This window comes from Miniopterus schreibersii, assembly GCF_964146895.1.
Source record: "Miniopterus schreibersii genome assembly, chromosome: X".
In the NCBI taxonomy this organism is placed as follows: domain Eukaryota; kingdom Metazoa; phylum Chordata; class Mammalia; order Chiroptera; family Miniopteridae; genus Miniopterus; species Miniopterus schreibersii.
In genome coordinates, this window is record NC_138104.1 from 69,366,005 (window position 1) to 69,378,772 (window position 12,768).

Consider the following 12,768-nt stretch of genomic DNA (forward strand, 5'->3'; position numbering starts at 1 on the left):
TGTGGTATATCTGTTTGTGACCATAAGAAAGGGCTGTGATTAAAAGTGAATAGATGTTGGAATAAAAATGGAGAAATGTAATTAACATACACAATAGTGGAGAGTCTTAATAGTCACATAGAACTCTGATGATGGCAATGACTTAACTCAGGAAAGTTTATATAAGTTAACTGTTATTGGTATATAACCTAGTGGCACAGATTCTAGAGTCAGATTGCAGGTTCAAATCCTAGCCCTACCATTTACCAGCTGTGTGGCTTTCAGCAAGTCAATTGAGCTCTCTGAGTTCCAGTTTTCTTATTTATAAATGAGGCTAATAGTATCTAGCCCATCATATAATGTGTTCTAATCATACAACAATGCTCAGCATCCATGGCATCACCAATTTGCAGAATAAGTGAACACAAAAGAGCAGGACTTAGGTTTAGAATACACATACAAATCTTACCACAATGTTAGCAATATTAATTTCTACTGTGGACAGGATTATCCAAGTGAAGGAATTTCATGATAGTAAAGTAGATGCATAAGCATAAGCGAAAAAAAAGTACACCTTTACCAAGCTATCTGTCAGGTACCTAAGAAGTCTCATCATCTGACACAATAGCTGAAAGTAAAATCTTAACTTAATCCAGCTTTCCCTCAAAGGGAAAAATTCCCCCAAAGTATATTTCCACAGAGCCCTGTGAAACTATGGAACTCCATGGAAAAGATTTCTATGGTCAAATACATTTTGGAATTAATGCACACTGCACTCTATGTGCAGCCAGATAATCAACCAAATGTGAAGTGATGATAAAGGCATTTTTTAATATACAAAGATTCAGCAAATCTACCTTTAATGCAACCATCCTCAGGAAGAGATTAGAGAATGTTTTTCTACCAAAATAAATGGTATATTAAAAAATAGGAAGACATGAGATCCAGGAACCAGGGACTTATCCTGAGGGAGGATGAGGAAAAGTCCGAAGTTGATAACTTAGCCTCAGACCTAAAGAGAACCAGGCCACACTGGAGTAGGAGGATGCACGGGTCTAGAAGGTCAGTATCTAAGCAAGAAAGAATATGTTATGCTATGGAACTATTTTTAAAAAGAGGATATATAAAGGAAAAACATTACAAGAACAGGAAAACGATTAGAAATGTCAGTTAAGCAAGTTATAAAAATTAAAAAAATTTAATCCTACTTGGTTCCACAGTGAACATTTACATAGTTCACTGTGTTTTCACTAAAAATAGAGATATAAATAAATAATAAGTTTGGGTATTGAGAGCCCAATTTAATGATATTTAAAGAATATTTTTGACTGTATAAAACCAGGTTGGGTCAGAATAGACAAGGATTGGAACTGAAATGAGTAATTTAAATAAGGTTTTTGACTCTTAAAATTTCACTGTTATAACTTAGACAAAACAAATACCTTCCTTTTCCTGAGATGGACATTAATTGGGTGGGAAAAGGGGAAATGAAATTCCATGAACAGGTCTGGAATGACATATACCAAACTCAGAAAGGCTTGGAATTGGAAATAGTGATCAAGAGGGACTTTAGTTGCATCTTTATTGGCTGAAATTTTGTGATGAGAACATCTTTTTTATTACATGTATGAATAAAAATCATCACCAAAATCAAGTTAATAAACATATCCACCACCAACAAAAAGTAAATTTAAAACATTATAATTAATTAATAAATCTCAATCCAAGAGCTTAAAGAGTTGATTTTTTTGATGAAAAACTCAATAAAATAAATACCCAAATAAAAGTAAAAAATTACATATATACAAAAATTGAAATAAAAAAGGAGATATAGCCAAAGATGCAAAAAAACAACAACAAAAACCAAGAATTATAATTACCTTGAGGATAATTCAGCTGTCATTCTCCTCCTCCAACTTCTGACACAGACATAAAATGCCTGGTCAAGTTTCAAACTTGGTGAGCACTACAAATATATGCATCAGTCCCCTGCCTCATTAATATAACCAGGGATTTCAGTAAACTAATTTTGCAAGCTGTTATCAATCCTGGAACTTTTTCCTATCAAAGCAACCTATAGAGATAGAGCCCAGTTGACCACAAGTGGGTAGGAGCATATCTCAGGCTTTAATAGACAAGAGCCCTTTAATCATGCAAGGTCAGAACAATATCCTAGTATGAGATATTAAGCAATATTTTTTCTTTTTAAATTTATCTTTATTGTTGAAAATATTACAAATGCTCCCCTTTTCCTCCCATTGATCTCCTCTACCCTGCACTCCCCCTCCAGGCCTTCACCACACTATTGACTGTGCCCATGGGTTATGCATATATGCATATAAGTTAGGTTAATCTCTCTCCACCCACCCCTGCCTTCCCTCTGACATTCATCAGTCTGTTCCATGCTTCTGTGTCTCTGGATCTATTCTGTCCATCGGTTTATTTTGTTCATTAGATTCCACATATGAGTAAGATCATGTGATACTTGTCTTTCTCTGACTGGCTTATTTCACTTAGCATAATACTCTCTAGGTCCCACCATGCTGTCTCAAAGGGTAAAAATACTTCTTTTTTTACAGCTGCATAGCATTCCATGGTATAAATGTCTAAGAAGATGCTTGATATGATTTCAATCTTCTTGAACTTGAAGAGACTTGTTTTGTGTCCTAACATGTGGTCTATCTTTGAGAATGTCCCATGTGCACTTGAGTAGAATGTATATTCTGCAGCTTTGGGGTGAAATGTTCTGTAATTGTCAATTAAACCCATCTGATCTAGTGTGCCATTTAGAGTCACTGTTTCCTTGTTGATTTTTTGGTCTGGAAGATCTACCCAGTAGAGACAGTGGGATGTTAAAGTCCCCTACTATGACTGTATTGCTGTGGGACTCTCCCTTAAAGTCCACTAGAACTGTTGGTATTTTTTTTCACCCTGTGTGAGTATTTTGTTCTGAGGTGGGTCTTTTGTAGACAGCACATATTTGGGTCATGTTTTCTTATCCACTCAGCTACCCTATGTCTTTTGATTGGACCATTTAATCCATTTATGTTTAAGGTTATTATTTATAGGTGCTTAACTATTGCCATTTTATTTCTTTATGCCTATGTTGATCTTTTTCTCTATTTCTACTTCTTATTACAGCAGTCCCTTTAACGTTTCTTGCAATGCAGGTTGGGTGGTTATAAACTTCTTTAGCCTTTTTTTTTGGTCTGTGAAGTTCTTTATTTCACCACCTATTTTGAATGATATCCTTGCTGGATAGGGTAGTATTGGTTTCAGATCTTTGCTTTTCATGACCTCGAATACTTCACACTATTCCCTTCTGGCCTGTAGAGTTTCTGATGAGAAATCTGCTGACAGACTTATGGGAGCTCCTTTGTAGGTAACAGATTGATTTTCTCTTGCTGCCTTTAATATTCTCTCTTTGTCTTGAATCTTTGGCATTTTGATTATGATGTGTCTGGGCATGGACCTCTTTGGGTTCTTCTTGCTTGGTACTCTCTGTGCCTCCTGAACTTGTGTGATTTTTCCTTGACCAGGTTAGGGAAGTTTTCTGTCATTATTTCTTCAAACAGGTGCTCTAACCCTTGTTTAATTTATTCATCTTCTGGTACTCCTATGATGCAAATATTGTTACATTTCACATTGTCCCACAGCTCCCTTAAACTGTCCTTCTGTTTTTTAATTGTTTTTTTCTTTGTGGTCCTCTGATTGAGTGATTTTTTCTATCCTGTCTTCTAATTTCCTGATTCAACCCTCAGCTTCCCTTAATCTGCTGTTTATTCCTTCCTACCAATGTATTTTTAAAAATGTATATCTTTATTGATCTCAGAGAGAGGAACGGAGAGAGAGAGAGATAGAAACATCAATGACGAGAGAGTCATTGATCGACCGCCTCCTGCATGCCCCTGACTGGGGATCGAGCCCGCAACCCGGGCATGTGCCCTGACCGGGAATCGAACTGCGATCTCCTGGATCCTAGGCCAATGCTCAACCGCTGAGCCATGCCTGGCCAGGCACCAATGTATTCTTTATTTCTACTATGTCATTCTTAATTTCCTTCATAGTTCCATTTCTTTTCCCATGTTGTTGAGCATCTTATGATCAGTATTCTGAACTAAATATCTGATAGATTGCTTATCTCCATTTCATTTAGCTCTTCTTCTGGAGAATTCTTTTGTTCTATCATTTGGGGCTTGTTTTTTGTGCCCCCATTTTGGCTGCCTGTTTGGATTTGTTTCTATTAGGTAGATCTGCTAGGACTCCAAATCTTTTGGAGGGTCTCTGGTGCAGGCCAATGTCAGATACTGTTTGTGACTGGCCTTAAGTACCAATTTTTTTCCACACTCCACAGCTTCTGGTTTCCTCTGCTGGGGCTGGATGTCTTTGGACAGGACCAAGGTCTGTCCAAGGATGTGCACCAAGACCTTGGATGTGTACCGAGGTCTGCTTTTTTAAGCCTTCGGCCCAGAAGCAAATAATGCAAAGACTCGAAGCACCAAGAGGCTGTTATTCAGTCTCTTAATGAGCCTCATGCTGTAGAAACTCCACAGTGTGGGGCAGCTGATTGTTATCAGTCTCTTAAGGAGCTTCAGGCTGTAGAAAGTCCATGGGGTGGGGCCAGAGGTTTTCCAGCAGGGTGAGGCAAATTGCTCCGCCCTCCTCCCACCCCCCCCACCCCTGGGTAAAAGCTGCTTGGAAGGTAAATGTCTGCCTGAGAAAGATTTTCTCTGCTGAATGGGGGAATGACTCAGCACAGGGGTCCAGATGGGTGTTTTCTGAAATCCAGTCCTCCAGCCAGCCCCCCTGGATTCTCCTCACAGTGCTCAAGTCCACTCTGCCTTCCCTCCACTGGAGCCCAAGGTGAGTGGCTGCACACAAAACTTTGTGAGTTGGCCCTTTAAGAGGATGCCTGCATTTCCAGCTGTCTCTCCCTAGCAGACAGAACCTGACTGCTTTTCACAGGCAGATGTTATGTGGGCACCTTTCTCAGTTCTGGTGCTCTTGGCTGGGAAGCCCAGCCTGGGGTAAGGCCCCAGATTCCTCAGTGGGAACCCCCCACAGCTGAGATATCCCTCTGGACCTTCAGCTGCTGCCAGTGGGAGCCCAGCCAGCCCTTTCGTGGCTCCACACTTCCTACCAGTCTCTACATGGTCTCCACCTTTCCTCCTTGTTTATGAGGGTGCTCTCCAGCTTGTCTTTAGTTGCACTTGGTTATTTAAGGTTTTTCTATAGTTTAGTTGTATTTCCAGTTTGGTCCTGGAAGAGTATCACTGTAGCTTCCACTCAATCCAGCACCATCTTGGAATCCAAATCTGTTATCTCTACTGTATTTCTTAATTTGTTCATGTATTATTTTCCTAATTTTGTTGAGCTGTCTGTGTTCTCCTGTATCATGCTGAGCTTCCTTAAAATAATTATTTTGAATTTCTTTTCAGGCAACTTGTAGGTCTCCATTTCTTTGGGATCAGTTACTGGAAAATTATTGTGTTCCTTTGGTAGTGTCATGTTTCCTTGTTTTTATGTGTGTGTTTCTTGTGGGCTTGCATTGATGTCTGCACATTTGAGGGAGCAATCACTTCTTCCAGTCTTTATGGGCTGACTTCGGTGGGGAAAGACTATCACCTGTGGGTGGCTATCAGTGTGCCAGCTGGGTGGGGTTCCAGTTCCAGGGATCACACAGCATCATAGTCTCCATGCAGTTCTGTCAGATAAGGTCAATGTCAGGGAAGGCTGGGAAGGGGGGGTCCTTGGTGGCCAAGGTTGTGGCAGTGATGGTGAGGATTGTTGGATTCCTAGGTGGCAAAGGCTGCTGGGGTCCTTTTGTTCTCCTGTTTTACCTACGTATCTCCTCTCTGAGGAGGTCTTTCTTGGTGCTGGGTCTGGCAAGTGAGCATACCAGCCTTGGTAGTGGTTTCGGGTTCTGGGACAGAGGTGTGCTTGCTGTGGTAGTGTTGGTGTTTGGGGCACAGGCACTCAGAATGGCAGTGGAGTCAGGGTCCTAGGCTCAAGTGTATATGGAACTACTATGGCTCCTGAGTCTTGGAGCATGGGTGCACCTACTGCAGTGGTACCAGTGTCCAAGGCCACAGGCATGCACAATCACCCATGCAGCTGGGGTCCAGGTCTCTGTGGCTTGTCACAGAGGCTCAGTCCCTTGTGGGAAGGATGCAGTGGTGGCTTGGTGTTTGAGGGTGAGGATATAGCAACAGCATTGACCCTAGCGATGATGGGGCGCTGTTGTGCCTTAGGTTCTGGGGAGTGAGGCACAGCAGCAACTAAAGCCCTGAGGGTGGTGATGGAAAGTGCTATGGAGGCCTAGGCTGGGGCTGAGGGAAGTGCAAGGCACAGTGGCAGCATGTCCCTTGTCATTTCTGAGAGGATGCAGCTCCTTCTCTGGGGAGAGTGCAGTGGCTTGGATCCTGAGCAACTCTGTCAGCTGGCTTCAGTATTTGTGAAAATGGCGGGGTCCTCAGGTAGTGAAGGCTGCAGGTGTCTTTTCAGATCCTCTGCCCATTTTTAAAGTAAGATTTTTTGTTGTTGTTATTGAGTTGTATGAGTTTTTAAATAGATTTTGGGTTTTAATCCCTTATCAGATATATGGTTTACAAATATTTTCTTCATCACTGTAAATGTTTAAAATGGTATATTTTATGTTATGTAAATTTTACCTCAATAAACTAAATGAATAAAAAAGATCAGACTACTATATTGAACACAGGAAAACTTCTCTAGGTGTTTTATTTAGCTTAAGCATTGTAATCAATGATACTATATTAAAAATATTTCCCTCAAGACACATAAAGCAGTTTAATTTGTTTTTAGAATTTAACTGATCATCAAAGTAGTTGAAAAGCTTCTCAAAATTTTGATGTTTTAAATATTTTTTCTCTGTGTACACACACATACACTTTCTTTCTTTAGTTTAGACAATTGCAATCATATTATATATACCATTTTATAATCTTTTTTGAACCTACTGTATTTAATTCATTCATTCACTGAAAAAGTATTTATTAAGCAACTACTATAGGCCAGGCACTGTTAACATCAGAAATACAGTGATGAGCAAGATAAACAAGGTTTCTGTCCTCAGAGTGCTTGCAACTTAGTTGAAAAATGAATGACAAAGGCATAAGCATAAATAAACAAGTTATTTTCACAGGTGTTATTAGAGTTCTGTCAAGTTCTTCTTCATTCACTTCCCACAAAAATATGTCACTTGGAGTAAGATAAGTTTCTGGGGATGAAGGTGAATATATGTTTATATGTGATGAGATTGGTTTTTATTCCCCAGAAATTTTCCCATGAGGATTTATCTTCAGAAAAGCCATAAGTGTAAGAGAAAAACTACATTTTCAGGTAGTTTTATGTACTTCCCTCTGCAGATGCTGAGGGTGGGAGGATCAGAAGCAGGGAATGACCTAGTACTTGTTACTAAGCTGTATGAATGCAGCAACAATCTGTGTTGGATTGAGGCCAGGTCAGCATTCCTTCTGATCACAAGGCTGGTACTCTCCAAAGCCTTTCAGTGGATGTCAAGGGAAAGGGAGGATGAGAAGCTGTTAGCCACATTCATCCTGAAGGCTTCATAGTGGTTTGAGTTTATGTGTGCAAATGGAGATTGCTATGCGCTTCCCAAAGGCTTTTAGGTGGAATTTATCCAATAATACCAATGTTCACAAGGCACACAGAATCATATTTAGCTCCCACATTTTAATTGCATGTATAATTGTATATTTAAGATTACAGTATAATAAACACACTTAAAATTTTGGCCCATGGCAAATAAAGGCCCTTTTTAGAGCAAAGACTTTTAAGTTAAAGAGTTGATGTGGTGCTGTCATTAAAATACCTTGCAATTACCCAAAATCACTTGAACCACTTAGTATCTTCCCAAATATGTACAATCACAGCTGTTAGTAAAAGAATAATATAAAAAACTAACCTGGGTTTTCCATTGACATGAAGACAGTTTCTCCTGAGAATGGGAATAGGGTAAGTGTGTCTTCATAGACCATTTTGTGTTTGAAGGTATATCCAGAGAAGAAGACAGAAAGGAAGTCAGTCTGTGCTCCAACATTTAGAATGTACCAGTATGCCACCTCATGCAAACAAACCGACAGCTGCAAACTATCAAAAACATAGCCATTGATGCCTGCAAGAGAAATGAAGAGGTTTTAGCAGTATCAGGATTTATTATTTTGGATGGTCATGATAGGATTAGAAATGATTATGTCACGCCCAAGAAGAGATAGCATTATATCTTCCAGAAAAGTGGATTGTTAATACTTGATCTGCTAGGTCCTAATCCCAAGGTGAGGAGAGTCATAGACCATTAAGGTAAAGCTGGATTTGGATGCTATATGGTGGGGAAGGGGGGGAGCAGGGTATTTGCATGGTCTCTAAGTGTCTCCCTATAAACTGCTTATTAGTTGCAAGGGGGAAAGTAGTAACTACATAGAGGAGAGATCAGAAAAATATACCTTGACCAGGTGATCAAAATTAACATTTGTTAATGTTCCAAATTCAAGGAAACTAACAGGCTTCAAAAAAGCAGGACAATTAGATCCAGTGCAGGATCCAGGACTGGCCCCTGAACTGGAGAGAGGAAATGCTACAAAAGGCAGCACTAATTGATAAAATTGGAATACTGGCTGCCAATCAGATAAATGTATTGTCTCAATGTTAAATTTTCTAAATTTCACAACTCCACTTTGCTTATGTAAGACAGTATCTTTATCAAAGGAATTATATAATAAAGTATTAAGAAATAAAGGGGCATGATGTCTTCAACCGATTCTCAAATGGAAAATAAGTAATAAAAGTATGTGTATAAAGAAGTGAGATAATTATAATGCAAATATAGCAAAATGTTAAATATTAGTGAATCTGGGTAAAGAGTATGTGGGAGTTCTCTGTACTATTATTCCTGCAGCAGTTCTGTAAGTTTGAAATTATTTCCAAATAAAAAGCTAAACAAAAGTTAACACTGACTTCAGTGTATAAAGGGAATTGTTTCTGAAGGGCTCTTCCACATATCTATCCATCCATCCATTAATAAATGTTTGTCTACTCTGCAAGCTGGTGGCCCACAAATCCACCAAGCAATGCTTAGACACTAGCCTAGTGAAACTAATCGATAATCAAAGTTTCTTGCCCTACAAAGTATTAAAATATATTATAAAGCTATTATAATTAAAAGTGTGGCCTTAATGCATTAATATATGATAAAGGCAGTATTTCAAACCTGTAGCAGAAAGAATGAGCTATTTGGTAAATACTGATGCATAATATCACTATTCAGATGGAACCAGAAAAGATCCTAAATAACTAAAGAAATCTTGAGAAAGAGGAACAAAGCTGGAGGCATCACACTCTCATTTCAAACTATATTGCAAATCTATAGTAATTAAGAACAATATGGTATTGGCATAAAAAATAGACACATAGACCGATGGAACAGAATCAAAAGCCCAGAAATAAACCCATACATATATGGACAACTAATATTTGACAAGGGAGCCAAGAATACTCAATGGGGAAAGGACAGTCTCTTCAACAAATGCTGATGGAAAAACTGGATAACCACACGCAGAAGAATAAAATTGCATCCCTACATTAAACCATACACAAAAATTAACTTGAAATGTATTAAAGACTTAAACACAAGACCTGAAACTGTAAAACTCCCAGAAAATATAGGGGGAAAGCTCCTGAACATTGGTCTTGGCAATTATTTTTTGGATATTCCACCAAAAGCAAGAGCAACAGAGGCAAAAAATAAGTGGGACTACATCAAACTATAAAGCTTCTTCATAGCAACAGAAACAATCAACAAAATAAAAAGGCAACCTAAGGAATGGGAGAAAATATTTGCAAATCATTTATATGATAAAAGGTTCATATCCAAAATATATAAAGAACTCATACAACTCAATAACAACAAAAAAAATCTGATTTTACAAATGGGCAGAGGAACTGAATAGACACTAAAAAAAAACATAAAAGTGGTCATAAGGTACATGAAAGGATAGTCAACATCACTAATCATCAGGGAAATGTGATCATCAGTAATATAAGTCAGTAAGAGAAAGATAAAAACTGTATGATTCTACTTATACATGGAATCTAAAAAAGCTGAATTCACAGAAACAGAGTAGAATGGTAGTTACCAGGGCTGAGCAGTGGGGGAAATGGGGAGATGTTGGCCAAAGGGTACAAACTTCCAGTTATAAGATGAGTAAGTTTTGGGGATCAAATGTATAGTATGGTGATTATAGTTAATAATACTGTATTATATGCTTGAACGTTGCTAAGAGAGTGGATCTTAAATATTGTTACTACAAAATAGAGATGATAATTATGTGATGTGATGGAAGTTTTAGCTAACACTATGGTGGTAGTCATTTTGCAATATGTAAGTGTATCAAACCAACTTGTTGGACACCTTAAACTTACACAATGATATATGTCAATTATATCACACAATAAAGCTAGAAACAAAATAAACAAAATTTGCAAAAGGGTAAAATTTCAAGGGTAATCCCCCCTTAATGGAAATAGAAGGGTGCATAACTTCCAAAATAGTAAAGGAAAAAGATGTAACTTTAAAAATCTTAATTTAAAAAAAAGAAAAAATGTGAAATTCTGAAAAAAGAAAACACAAAATAAGACAGTATAAATAAATCCCGTGCAATTGGGCTAAACTTTTCACTTAAGAGAGAGATGGTCAAATTGAATTAGAAAAAGATAGAATATCTAACCCTTTTTCTTTAGACTTATATTGCCCCACTCTTTCATGATATACTTACATGATTTTGTTCTTGAAACAAAGTGGGAATGAAGTGATAGATGTATTCATAAAAACACTGAGGAAAGACCCCTACCCCAGAATGATTAGAACATATCATACTGTCTTGAAAAACATATCACACTCTACATATACACATATACATGCCTGTGGTTTCTGTTTTGTGGTCATTGTTTGTTTTACAAAAATGAGATCATATTACATACACTTTTCTGTACCTACATCTTACTATTCCACAATACCTCTTAGAAATCGTTCTAAGTGGCCTGGGTATAGCTCTAATTCATTCTTTCTAATGGCTTCATGATATTTCATATTTTGGGAATGGCACTACATATGTCTTTATGTACTGTTGCTTTTATTCCTGTGGGATACATCCAAGGTCTAGGGATGTTGGGTCCTTCCCCAACTTAACTGCTGCCAAATGCTTTTCAGGGTTCTCAGCTGCTCCATGTGTTCTGTTAGGATTTTTAGCTAAATTCAGTAGGATACACATGGTGACATATGCTTATTCTTAATCAGAACCAGAACTCCAAAAAGCATTTATTTTTAATTTAACAGTTTCAATCAGGTTATTTTAAAACAGACTATACCAGTTATCCACTAACATTATATGAGAATGCCCTTTCACTCACAAGCCCACTAGTAATAACTATCTTATAATTTTGCCAGTCTGATAGGTATAAAGTGCTATCATATTGGTATTCTATTTTGTATTTCTCTGTGAGATTGAAAATTTTTATCATATTTTTTACGAGTCTAATTTGTGTGTATATAGACACATACACATATGTATGCATGGTATTGGCTGAACTGTGTTCCACTCCAATTCATATATTGAAGTTTTAACCCCTAATAGCTCATGTGGCTGAATTTAGACATAGGTCTTTAAACAGGTAATTTGTTAAAATGAGGTGATTAGGATGGGCTTTAACTCTGTATGGCTGATATCCTTATATGAAGAGGAAATTTTTACGTAGATATGTGCATGCACAGAGGAAAGACCATGTGAGGACCCAGGGAGAGGGCAGCCATCTACAGGCCAAGGAAAGAAGCCTCAAAACACACTAGTCCTGTGGACATTTTGATCTCAGACTTCTAGCTTCTAGAACTGTGAGGAAATAAATTTCCATTGTTGAAGCCACCCAGTCTGTGGTACTTTGTTATGGCAGCCCTAGCTGACTAACACAACATATAAATGTACTTCTATAAGATTATGTAATCGTGGAGAAAATTTTTTAACATAGGCTACTTGAATACAGAATGGTTAGTAGAAAGAGATGGGGAAATAAAAGGAAGGGAGGGGGCAATCAAGTGAATATTGAAAGGATCACATTGTATGCCTTAAATACATAAAATTTTTATTTGTTAAAAATTTTAAAGCTGGGACTGGCCGGGTGTGGCTCAGCGGTCGAGCATCGACCTAGGATCCAGGTGATCAGGGTTCGATTCCCCGTCAGGGCACATTCCCCGGTTGTGGGCTCGATCCCCAGTCGGGGGCATGCAGGAGGCGGCCGATCAATGACTCTCTCATCATTGATGTTTCTATCTCTCTCTCTCCCTCTCCTTTCCTCTCTCTGAAATCAATAAAGATATATATTTTTTTTAAAAATTTAAAGCTGGAAAAAGATCTTGTTTTTTTTTTTAAATCCTCGCCTGAGGATATGCTTATTGATTTTAGAGAGAGAGAGGAAAGGAGAGAGAGAAAGAAAGAGAGAAAGAGAAAGAGAGAGAAAGATCAATGTGAGAGAGAAACATCAATCAGTTGCCTCTGTACAAATCCCGACTGGGAATGGAACCTGCAACCTAGGTATGTGCCCTGACCACGACTTTTTGGGGTACGGGATGACTCTCCAACCAACTGAGCCACATTGGTCAGGGCAATGTTGGTTTTTTAAATGTACAATGTCTTCATTAATTTGACTGTTAAATTGCTTAAGCTGGCAATTGTTTTATATATGTAAAATTGTATTCCC

The 12,768-nt window shown here is 38.2% G+C and overlaps 1 protein-coding gene across 1 annotated transcript in view; it reads right to left on the reverse strand.

Annotated features, from left to right (window-relative positions):
• Nucleotides 1-12,768, reverse strand: part of F8 (coagulation factor VIII) — a 159,184-nt gene that overhangs the window by 64,136 nt on the left and 82,280 nt on the right. The window contains exon 13 of the mRNA XM_081124883.1: nt 7,928-8,137. Within this exon, the coding sequence (XP_080981009.1) occupies nt 7,928-8,137 (210 nt within the window). The remainder of the gene's footprint in view (nt 1-7,927; nt 8,138-12,768) is intronic.